The sequence below is a fragment of the Salvelinus namaycush genome, chromosome 10 (assembly GCF_016432855.1).
Source record: "Salvelinus namaycush isolate Seneca chromosome 10, SaNama_1.0, whole genome shotgun sequence".
Taxonomy (NCBI): Eukaryota; Metazoa; Chordata; class Actinopteri; order Salmoniformes; family Salmonidae; genus Salvelinus; species Salvelinus namaycush.
Window position 1 is genome coordinate 17,947,310 of NC_052316.1, and position 12,260 is coordinate 17,959,569.

The window sequence follows — 12,260 nt, forward strand, 5'->3', positions numbered from 1 at the left end:
CAGTAAGTCCTCTACTCTTTCCTTAGGTTTACATCCCTCAGTAAGTCCTCTACTCTTTCCTTAGGTTAACATCCCTCAGTAAGTCCTTTACTTTTCACTTAGGTTAACATCCCTCAGTAAGTCCTTTACTTTTCACTTAGGTTTACATCCCTCCGTAAGTCCTTTACTCTTTCCTTAGGTTAACATCCCTCAGTAAGTCCTCTACTCTTTCCTTAGGTTAACATCCCTCAGTAAGTCCTTTACTTTTCACTTAGGTTTACATCCCTCAGTAAGTCCTTTACTCTTTCCTTAGGTTTACATCCCTCAGTAAGTCCTCTACTCTTTCCTTAGGTTTACATCCCTCAGTAAGTCCTCTACTCTTTCACTTAGGTTTACATCCCTCAGTAAGTCCTCTACTCTTTCCTTAGGTTTACATCCCTCAGTAAGTCCTCTACTCTTTCACTTAGGTTTACATCCCTCAGTAAGTCCTCTACTCTTTCCTTAGGTTTACATCCCTCAGTAAGTCCTCTACTCTTTCCTTAGGTTAACATCCCTCAGTAAGTCCTCTACTCTTTCCTTAGGTTAACATCCCTCAGTAAGTCCTCTACTCTTTCCTTAGGTTTACATCCCTCAGTAAGTCCTCTACTCTTTCCTTAGGTTTACATCCCTCAGTAAGTCCTCTACTCTTTCCTTAGGTTTACATCCCTCAGTAAGTCCTCTACTCTTTCCTTAGGTTAACATCCCTCAGTAAGTCCTCTACTCTTTCCTTAGGTTAACATCCCTCAGTAAGTCCTTTACTTTTCACTTAGGTTTACATCCCTCAGTAAGTCCTTTACTCTTTCCTTAGGTTTACATCCCTCAGTAAGTCCTCTACTCTTTCACTTAGGTTTACATCCCTCAGTAAGTCCTCTACTCTTTCCTTAGGTTTACATCCCTCAGTAAGTCCTCTACTCTTTCACTTAGGTTTACATCCCTCAGTAAGTCCTCTAATCTTTCCTTAGGTTTACATCCCTCAGTAAGTCCTCTACTCTTTCCTTAGGTTAACATCCCTCAGTAAGTCCTCTACTCTTTCCTTAGGTTAACATCCCTCAGTAAGTCCTCTACTCTTTCCTTAGGTTTACATCCCTCAGTAAGTCCTCTACTCTTTCCTTAGGTTTACATCCCTCAGTAAGTCCTTTACTCTTTCCTTAGGTTTACATCCCTCAGTAAGTCCTTTACTCTTTCCTTAGGTTTACATCCCTCAGTAAGTCCTCTACTCTTTCCTTAGGTTTACATCCCTCAGTAAGTCCTCTACTCTTTCCTTAGGTTTACATCCCTCAGTAAGTCCTCTAGTCTTTCCTTAGGTTTACATCCCTCAGTAAGTCCTTTACTCTTTCCTTAGGTTTACATCCCTCAGTAAGTCCTTTACTCTTTCCTTAGGTTTACATCCCTCAGTAAGTCCTCTACTCTTTCCTTAGGTTTACATCCCTCAGTAAGTCCTCTACTCTTTCCTTAGGTTAACATCCCTCAGTAAGTCCTTTACTCTTTCCTTAGGTTTACATCCCTCAGTAAGTCCTTTACTCTTTCCTTAGGTTTACATCCCTCAGTAAGTCCTTTACTCTTTCCTTAGGTTTACATCCCTCAGTAAGTCCTTTACTCTTTCCTTAGGTTAACATCCCTCAGTAAGTCCTCTACTCTTTCCTTAGGTTTACATCCCTCAGTAAGTCCTCTACTCTTTCCTTAGGTTTACATCCCTCAGTAAGTCCTCTACTCTTTCCTTAGGTTTACATCCCTCAGTAAGTCCTTTACTCTTTCCTTAGGTTTACATCCCTCAGTAAGTCCTTTACTCTTTCCTTAGGTTAACATCCCTCAGTAAGTCCTCTACTCTTTCCTTAGGTTTACATCCCTCAGTAAGTCCTCTACTCTTTCCTTAGGTTTACATCCCTCAGTAAGTCCTCTACTCTTTCCTTAGGTTTACATCCCTCAGTAAGTCCTCTACTCTTTCCTTAGGTTTACATCCCTCAGTAAGTCCTCTACTCTTTCCTTAGGTTTACATCCCTCAGTAAGTCCTCTACTCTTTCCTTAGGTTAACATCCCTCAGTAAGTCCTCTACTCTTTCTTTAGGTTAACATCCCTCAGTAAGTCCTCTACTCTTTCCTTAGGTTTACATCCCTCAGTAAGTCCTCTACTCTTTCCTTAGGTTAACATCCCTCAGTAAGTCCTCTACTCTTTCCTTAGGTTTACATCCCTCAGTAAGTCCTCTACTCTTTCCTTAGGTTTACATCCCTCAGTAAGTCCTCTACTCTTTCCTTAGGTTTACATCCCTCAGTAAGTCCTTTACTCTTTCCTTAGGTTTACATCCCTCAGTAAGTCCTTTACTCTTTCCTTAGGTTAACATCCCTCAGTAAGTACTCTACTCTTTCCTTAGGTTTACATCCCTCAGTAAGTCCTCTACTCTTTCCTTAGGTTTACATCCCTCAGTAAGTCCTCTACTCTTTCCTTAGGTTTACATCCCTCAGTAAGTCCTCTACTCTTTCCTTAGGTTTACATCCCTCAGTAAGTCCTCTACTCTTTCCTTAGGTTTACATCCCTCAGTAAGTCCTCTACTCTTTCCTTAGGTTTACATCCCTCAGTAAGTCCTCTACTCTTTCCTTAGGTTTACATCCCTCAGTAAGTCCTCTACTCTTTCCTTAGGTTTACATCCCTCAGTAAGTCCTCTACTCTTTCCTTAGGTTTACATCCCTCAGTAAGTCCTCTACTCTTTCCTTAGGTTTACATCCCTCAGTAAGTCCTCTACTCTTTCCTTAGGTTTACATCCCTCAGTAAGTCCTCTACTCTTTCCTTAGGTTTACATCCCTCAGTAAGTCCTCTACTCTTTCCTTAGGTTTACATCCCTCAGTAAGTCCTCTACTCTTTCCTTAGGTTTACATCCCTCAGTAAGTCCTCTACTCTTTCCTTAGGTTTACATCCCTCAGTAAGTCCTCTACTCTTTCCTTAGGTTTACATCCCTCAGTAAGTCCTCTACTCTTTCCTTAGGTTAACATCCCTCAGTAAGTCCTCTACTCTTTCCTTAGGTTTACATCCCTCAGTAAGTCCTCTACTCTTTCCTTAGGTTAACATCCTGCACGTCAGTTCACTCCCGATGGTACATAGTTTAAAACTGCATACTGCTCCTCCACTTACCCTGACCTGAAATGGATTATTGGCAGAAACAATGGGGGCTCTTATCAGTAACATTGTATACGCATGTTCAACATTCTTACCCTCATATTCCTGTGTTTAAATCGGTCTGAGTTATGCTCGCTGAGTGTTTATTTAATGTTTACACATCCCTGGAGGCAGGCAGGCGGCCACGACCATGTCATAATATTTGGAATAGTGAATACGGAGCGAATGAGAGGCTCCAATGTTCTGCTTGCATATTCGGGCCACTTGCATACCTTCAGGGTGATTTATTAGTTGATGTGGGTATTATGATATTTAATAGAGCTCAGACTGTGAAACAGTAGGTTAAATAAACCCAGGAGAATCATACACAAACTTCTAATTGGTTCCCAAGGCAGCCGTGGGGCTCCAGTAAGCTATTTGCTGTTAAAGAGGGTTAATGCATATGGAACATAATGGCCCCTGTTTGTTTTGGCCCAGGGGCGAAGTAGCACCTCTGTATGTAGGCTACACTGACTACCCCCCCACCCCCTCTCAACCTCCTCCTCAGTCCCCTACTACCACTGGAGACACAGGAGCTTGCTAGGCGCTCGGCCACTTAACGAAAAAAGCATTTTGACTTTCGACATGCCCTAGAAACTGGAACTAGTGCATGTCTTGTCCAAAACAATTGAATCACTGCTCTGGTGTAATTGGTAATATCATTCAACTTTTCCATGAAAACCCTTGAAACCTCCATATGCGGGAAGAGGATATTAAGAAGATATGAAGTGTAACGGTCATAATAGTGTAAGCGCCGGTTTTGGAGCCACGGGCAACATGGCAGGACACAGATGTTGAACCTTATGTAAACCTGTAGCAACAAACTCTTTATTAATCCATCAGCTTGGTGTTTATATGTCAGAACAACCCACCTTTTGTTTGGCCTCCAGAGTTAGTCATTCGTACAGGTCATTTATGGGCAGGTAAACAGCGTTCTTAATGCAGTGTTAATGTAATCCAGTTGTAAAATGGTATCTAAGCGGAAATTGCAGGGCCTAATGAAAAGATTGTACATAATGACACGGGCAGTAATGTCTCCATAGGCTAATGCTGGGTCTGGGTGATGCCAAGGCACTTAGCCCTACTCTACTCTACTTTTCTCTACTCTGCTCTACTCTACTCTACTCTGGTCTACTCTACTCTGCTCTGCTCTGCTCTACACTGCTCTACTCTGCTCTACTCTGGTCTACTCTACTCTGGTCTACTCTACTCTGCTCTACTCTACTCTGCTCTACACTGCTCTAGTCTACTCTGCTCTACACTGCTCTACTCTGCTCTACTCTACTCTACACTGCTCTACTCTACTCTACACTGCTCTACTCTGCTCTACACTGCTCTACTCTGGTCTACTCTACTCTGGTCTACTCTACTCTGCTCTACTCTACTCTACACTGCTCTACTCTACTCTACACTGCTCTACTCTGCTCTACACTGCTCTACTCTGGTCTACTCTGGTCTACTCTACTCTGGTCTACTCTACTCTGCTCTACTCTGGTCTACTCTACTCTGGTCTACTCTACTCTGCTCTACTCTACTCTGCTCTACACTGCTCTACTCTACTCTACTTTGCTCTGCTCTGTTCTGGTCTCTGTGCCTGTCCCTGTGGGTTGAACAGTCCCTGTGGGTTGAACAGGACCTCGGGGCACAAAGCTGAGGATGAGGAGGGGCTGGTTCTCATCACTAACCCTTGCTTGCCTCTCAGGCAGATGCAGATACCACTGGTGTGTGTGTGTGTGTGTTTAGGGGGGTGGTGTTGGGATATATCAACATATCTTTGCGGGATTGGAGGTGGGGGTGTTGTGGTGGGGCCTGGAGCGGACGTGGCAGCCCCTCTTCCGGCATCGCTTGCATACCTGTCTCCGTCTGGATCCAATGAGAGCCACATGCTGCTGTAATCTGCAGAACCCCCACCATCACCACCCTCCACCCCCTCAAACCCCGTAGCCTACTTAATACCCTGGCCTGGGGTAAATATGCAGCCCGATGGAGGGCTCCACAGCTCCACACTGTGGGTCTATTATTGGTAGTCACTCTAGATATCCGCGTTGCCTCCCACAATTTTCAAATGTTCCTAGGGTCTGGTTTTCAAGACTATGTTAGTGGTGCCTGATTAGATACACACGGGACGTGTTGAGGCTGGCAAGGTATTTCCCTGTGAATGAGATTGATCTGGCAGTGGGGCTAGAGTGGATTGGATAGCAGAGATGGAGAGAACTGATCTACAGTGTTGTTAAACTATCTATTTCCAATCCAATGCCAAACATTGGGTGATTATAGCAGGAATTTGGTGTTTTTATCAAGCCAGATCTTAGATAACTGGGTGCTGAATTGATAGATGTTTACATGTTGAAATGGAGAATGGTTGTTATTGTTCTGTGCTTGGATGTGGTAACCCTTTCTCTCCCCCCTCACACACCCTGCCATGGAAGCCCTGGTGTGTGTGTATCCATGTGGTTTAACCACAAACAGAGCACTCTGTCCTTCATTCAAACTGAAACTGCCTGCAGTAACGACTGTGTGAGAACCAGGATAATCTGCTGCCTTTCAAGACTTTAAGGAACTTGAACTATCATTTTGACTTTGAGAAACTATCATTTTGACTATCTTTACTTTGAAGATAAAAAAGATCTTCTGTTTTGGACTTCACCTCAGTCTATTTGGACTTCATATGCCCCACGTTTTACAACTGCTACTCAAACGATAAATATGTTTATAAAACCTGCATCAAAATAACCAGTAGCCAGGGAATTTATCATGTTGTGGAGTTGTTAACATGGGCCGTATTTGTCAGTAAGTCTCGGTCGTTCCTGTAGGCAGTTATAAAAACCTTGGTTTGGACTTGCATTGACGTTGCAGGATCCAGCTCCAGTGTGCTGTTCTGAATGACCTCTGCATGCTATCCAGAAAACATGTCAACAACCTCCCCAAACTGCAATACAAGGGGAGGGGAAGCCCGGAGGGAGGGACTTCAGCGGGCCAGAGTGGAGGAAGCAGCCCTGTCTCTGTCGTTTCCTCACACACTAAATCATCTATACGCTACCCAGCACCTCTCCCTGGGGCCTGGCAGTTAAAGCCGGTGACACAATATTACTTAACATTATAAAAATTCCTGCCGGCTTAAGACTCCATCCTTGCTGGCTCTCTGGGGAGACATAACTTCCAGGGCCCAGCAAGGGAAGATTTAGTACCGTGGTTTATGGGAGAGCGTTTTTTCTTACTCTCTTGGTTTGTTCCTTCAGTTACAGCCCAAATGTATGTTTGGGGGAAAAACACACATGTTTTATTTATTTATTTCACCTTTTTATGGTAAGCAGCTTGCCTCATCACTTGGTTGCTCTGGGGAGGATGCTGTAATGGAATGCCAGTCTGTAATTGAAGAGCATTGGCCGTTGTGTGCAGGGGTTACTGAAGGGCAGTTGTTTATGTATGAATGTGTGTTTATTAGCCTAGCCAGGTCCCTCAGTCATCACCATTGGCCTCTCTGTGGGTCTTGAGTTCTTCTCTGTGGTTCCCGCTGTGATTCCAGTTCAGAAACTACAGGTCACACACTGTTGCTGGAGATTAGGAATGCCAACCCTGGCGATGGCTGTTTGTATAAGTTCAGAATGCTTACGGGATATTCCGGCATGCAGAAACATACTTGATTTTGTATTGTGAAATTCCTTGTTCTTGAGACGGAACAGCTGCTGTATCCTGTGGTGGCAATATGCGCTTTTCCCACTCCTCCTCCATCTTCCCCTCTTTCATCTTCATCTGCTCTCCCTCCAACCCCCTCTCTGTCAGTTAGTCTGTTTTTGCCTGACAGGATTTTGATGTAGTTTGATCTTCTCAGCATGACGTGCTGTGTAGTTTGGCATGTATCAGCTGCCATCTCACTCATCCCTGTTACTGTTGAGAGATTTAAAAGGTGTGACTGGTTAGGGAATATTTCACCCCATTCAAATGGTTTATGTGAACTCCGATGTGAAGTTTGCTAAGTATTTTTGAAAGATATGTCAGCACATGCTTGAAAGAGACCCAATCCCTCTCTGTGTCTCTCTCTCTCTCTCTCTCTCTCTCTCTCTCTCTCTCTCACTGTCTCTGTCTCTCTCTCTCTCGCTGTCTCTCTCTCTCTCTCTCTCTCTCTCTCTCTCTCTCTCTCTCTCGCTCTCTCTCTCTCTCTCTCTCTCTCTCGCTGTCTCTGTCTCTTCCCTCTTCCTCTCTCCTCTCCAGGCTGACAGCGTTTGTGTTGAAATCCTTTGCTCAGTCTCGTGGGTTCATCTTCATTGACCCAGAGGAGCTGCAAGCTGCCAAGGCCTGGCTCATCAACCACCAGAGAGAGGAAGGCTCCTTCCCCGCCATGGGACGCATCCTCAACAAAGACTTGCAGGTGTGTGTGTGTGTGCGCGTGCCTTCCTGCGTGCGTGTGCATGTTTTCATAAGCACCATTAACCAGTGTTATTCTCCATCTAAAGGGAGGAATCCATGGAAAGATCTCGTTGACGGCATACGTGGTTGCAGCCCTCCTGGAGACAGGAATAACTTCAGAGGTAAGAGGATCAGTGGGGGGACCATGACCTCTCCCATTAAACACCCTCACCTCCCAAACAGTATTATTTAGCACAGTATTCCTCAAGGGGCGAATCTTAACCTAACATTCATATGTTAGTGTAAATTGGACTTTCAATTAAACTTTCAGGCTCAGACCTAATACCAGACTTTTGTAAATACAGCTCTCTCACCCAGATATAGGGTGTGTGTGTGTGTGTGTGTGTGTGTGTGTGTGTGTGTGTGTGTGTGTGTGTGTGTGTGTGTGTGTGTGTGTGTGTGTGTGTGTGTGTGTGTGTGTGTGTGTGTGTGTGTGTGTGTGTGTGTGTGACTGTGTGTGCCGGTACATTCCCATCAGTCGGAAATGTGGATGTCCTGGCACAGAGCCCATTCATTTTTGTTATGCTCTAGTGGCTGTAATTTAATATCTAATCCCTGGCTGACTGCATCAAGAGATTTATGAGGAGGACATGCAGAGACAAGGATGCCTGTGAAAGGTAGTACACCCCGGCCACATTCCTGTCACCTCGCCATGCTCTTACCCTGGTGCTGAACCCTTGACGACGTGCTTACCGACCTGTTGAACTCTCTCCAGTGTGCATTGAGGCAACCCATAGGACACACTGGCAGTTGAACATTTGATCACCGTCATGGTCGCTCTAGTAAAAAGAGATCTTTGGCTATTGAAAGGTAGCAGTGTCCTTATTTTAGGGCCAAGTGTGGAATGCTCTTTATCTGCCAAAGTCATTGTTGCAGAAGAATGTTGCTGTTTATGTGTACAGTGACCGAGTCCATGTAATGTTTATGCTTTGTCCTACATTGAGTGTGTTGCCAATACCAATGTTAAAATCCAGATTGTTATTGTGTCAGCTCTCTGTTCATTCAGGCACAGCTCTTCGCAAAGTATTCACAAGGTAGTTCTTCCCTCTAGTTCCCCTTCCATCCATTTCCCTCCTCCTTCACCAAACCCCCCTCCTCTTCCAGTCTTCCTATCCTTCCCTATCTATCCTGAAGGGCTCTCCGGAGAATCAGGCCTCTAAAACTGATACCAACTGAAAAGGGATACTTGACATCAAAGCAAAACTCCTTCTTCCTTCCAAATTCAGTTAATTAAAAGGTAACTGGGCAGATTAAAGTGAATGACTGTTGAGGTCTCTCATTTGAGCACATCTGGAAAAGCTCCTGCCTTTAATGGCAAAGTCGATGTTTATTTGCCTTTTGATAAGCAGCACATCTGAGTTGGGGAGTATGAGTTGGAACAGGACTGATCTTGAACACTCAGCAAAGATCAAATATGCCGGACTTAAGTGAAAGATGAATACGGAGGGATGGAGGGAGTTGTGGAGAGAGGTGTATCCATCACTCATACGAAGGTTTGGTCTCTGTGCACACATATGTGTGACATGTGTTAGTGCACCTGTGTTTATGTCTATTTAAATTAATATGTGTACTCTTCCCCAGGAGGAGAAGACTGCTGTGGCCAAGGCAAAGGGTTTCCTGGAGAGTAACACATACACAGCTGATGACCCGTACACCACAGCCCTGTCTGCCTACGCCCTGGCCCTGTTACGAAGCCCCTACGCCACCCTCGCCCTTCGACGCCTCAACCACATGGCCATCACACAAGGTACTCAGCTGTTAGGAAGTTTGGTTGCCTACCAATTCATATGAAACACTAAGCTGACATGACTAACCCACTGTTCTCCCTCATACTGTTTCTTACACTTTTGTCTCTCTCCATTTCCTTCTTTCTCTTACTTCTCTCCTCTTTCAATCAGACGGCTTTACCCACTGGAGTCTGACTGGCAGCACGGTGACAGATGAGGCCACCTTCATGGGCTTTAGTGACGGTCTTTCTCAGTCAGGTAGACACACACTGTCAGGCCACAGCCTGACTGTCCTCTATGATGGATGATTCTGATGTTCTCAGATCGGGACTTTTAGTGTTAGTGTGGCTGTCTGTTGTTTGTACGCTAATAGTCTCCTCCGTGTCCTAGTGGTGTCAGCGGAGGTGGAGATGACAGCATACGGTCTGCTGACCTACGCCCTGCTGGGTGACGTGGCCTCCGCCCTGCCTGTGGTCAAGTGGCTCTCCCAGCAGAGGAACGCCCTCGGGGGCTTCTCCTCCACACAGGTACACCTCACAAACCCTGGAGAACCAGAGCCTCTCAGTCTCTTAGTCTAAAGTATTCTCCCAGATGCATCTCTCCCATATGTATTGTGTTTTTTTAAGCGGCCAAATGTGGTTTTATTTGACCAGGTTTTACCAGGTTAGCCTGATAATCTCTTTTAGAAGAGAGAACTGTCCTACCAAGGTCTATTTGAAACAACTGGTAATTGGTCATCTGGTGTCCAAAGCCTCCTTCTAATAACTGTCTGTCCATCCACTCTCCTAGGACACGTGTGTAGCTCTTCAGGCGTTGTCTGAGTACGCCATCCTGTCGTACGTGGGAGGAGTTAACCTGACCATCTCGCTGGCCTCTACCAACCTGGACTTCCAGGAGAGCTTTGAACTGCACCGCGACAACCAAAAGATGCTGCAGAGCGCCTCGGTAAGGAGTAGTGCCACGTTGCCACTAGACTCTAATGTAAGGTCAGTTATGGTTTTTCCTTTAATAGTTAAGGTTAGGATTGGAGGAAGGTAATCTGATCCTAGATCTGTTTCTAAGGGCATCTTCTTTCTGAGGTAAACGCTCTTTCTCAGATAGTGAAGAGACTCCTACTGGACCAAGATACACACTACACACAGAAACTCAAGTTACACAATTGTCTGTTTTCAATGATGAAAGGTACCTTAAATAACATCCACAAAGTCAATTCACTTGACGATGACAATGAGACTCTATCTAAGAGCAATGGAATATGTTTCCCAGTGAATGAACCAGTGAGTGTTTTCAGGCTGTTCGTCTACATTTCCTTCTCATTCCCAAGCACCTGCCAATCAGTCACAGTGAGGGAGTAGCTCAGGTGAAGGCTTGAACTTTTGTTCCCTCTGCCGGGCATGTAATTCTCTGCTGTAATTAGCTCTGTCAGTTTAATTGGGGGCAATTTAGCTGTGCTGGTTAGTGGCCAGGCTATTTGACTGCTACTGCTTGGGTCTACAGCATTAATTCACTTGATAAGTGTCTCTCTCACCCCCATTTTTTTCTCCTCTCGCTCTGTCTAGATCCCCAGTATTCCCACAGGGCTGTTTGTCAGTGCTAAAGGCGAGGGCTGCTGTCTAATGCAGGTATGTTACTACTGATCTCCTCTTCTATCATTCTATCCTTCAGTCACACTGAGAATCCACCAGAGGGGAAAAGCCAGTCCATTCCCATGACTCATTGCTCTAATGCCCAAATTCCTGACTGTAAATTGGAATGATCTGGTAAAACTTAGGCAATTGTTCAGCGGGGACTGTTCGTTCCTCAATAACACTGACCCCCTGGATAGGATGCTGTTTTCGCTGTACCTTGTCACTAAAAACAAAAGGCTCTTTGAGGCCAGGGTGCATAAACAACTTCTTGGGGGGCCAGTTCCTCCTCTCTTCTTCTCTCCTCTCCTCTGCTGGATGTTTAGAAGAGTGTGTCAACCTTATCCCTCTTCACATGACAGGTGATCATTACGCTGGTCTCAAATGGGCTCTGTGATCCTTCAGATAACACTTAACAGTTTTTGGATCCTTTGAAAAAGGACATAAAGCTTATGTGTATTACTACTATTACTACTGTTGTAATGCTGCATTTATATATATGTATATATCAATCAATCAAATGTATTTTATAAAACAATTTGTCACCAAGTGCTATAGAAACCCAGCCTAAAACCAAAGAGAAATAAATACAGATGCAGAAGCACAGTGGCTAAGAAACTCCCTAGAAAGGCAGGAACCTAAGAAGAAACCTAGAGAGGAACCAGGCTCTGAGGGGTGGCCAGTCCTCTTCTGGCTGTGCCAGGTGGAGATTATAAGAGTACAAGGCCATTAAGGCCAGATCATTCTTCAAGACATTCAAATGCTCATAGATAACCAGCAGTGTCAAATAATTATCACAGTGGTTATAGAGGGTGCAGCAGTTCAGCACTTCAGGGGTAAATATCAGTTGGTTTTCATAGCCGAGCATACAGTGCATTCGGAAAGTATTCAGACCACTTGACTTTTTCCACATTTTGTTACGTTACAGCCTTATTCTAAAATGGATTGTCTATTTTCCCCTCATCAATCTACACGATACCCCATAATGCCGGAGCAAAAACAGGTTTTTAGACATTTTTGCATATTTATAAAAAATGTAAAACTGAAATATCACATTTACAGGATTCAGACACTTTACTCAGTACTTTGTTGAAACACCTTTGGCAGTGATTATAGCCTCCAGTCTTCTTGGGTATGATGCTACAAGCTTGGCACACCTGTGTTTGGGTAGTTTCTCCCATTCTTCTCTGCAGATCCTCTAAAGCTCTGTCAGGACAGATGGGGAGCGTCGCTGCACAGCTATTTTCAGGTCTCCAGAGATGTTAGATCGGGTTCAAGTCCAGGCTCTGGCTGGGCAGCTAAAGGACATTCAGAGACTTGCCCCGAAGCCACTCCT

General features: G+C 44.8%; 1 protein-coding gene across 1 annotated transcript in view; it reads left to right on the top strand.

The window, feature by feature from the left end:
• LOC120054787 (C3 and PZP-like alpha-2-macroglobulin domain-containing protein 8) overlaps window positions 1-12,260 on the top strand; it is a 49,254-nt gene that overhangs the window by 24,944 nt on the left and 12,050 nt on the right. The window contains exons 28-34 of the mRNA XM_039002410.1: window positions 7,378-7,534; window positions 7,620-7,694; window positions 9,154-9,319; window positions 9,471-9,557; window positions 9,690-9,826; window positions 10,089-10,244; window positions 10,859-10,921. Of these exons, the coding sequence (XP_038858338.1) occupies window positions 7,378-7,534; window positions 7,620-7,694; window positions 9,154-9,319; window positions 9,471-9,557; window positions 9,690-9,826; window positions 10,089-10,244; window positions 10,859-10,921 (841 nt within the window). The remainder of the gene's footprint in view (window positions 1-7,377; window positions 7,535-7,619; window positions 7,695-9,153; window positions 9,320-9,470; window positions 9,558-9,689; window positions 9,827-10,088; window positions 10,245-10,858; window positions 10,922-12,260) is intronic.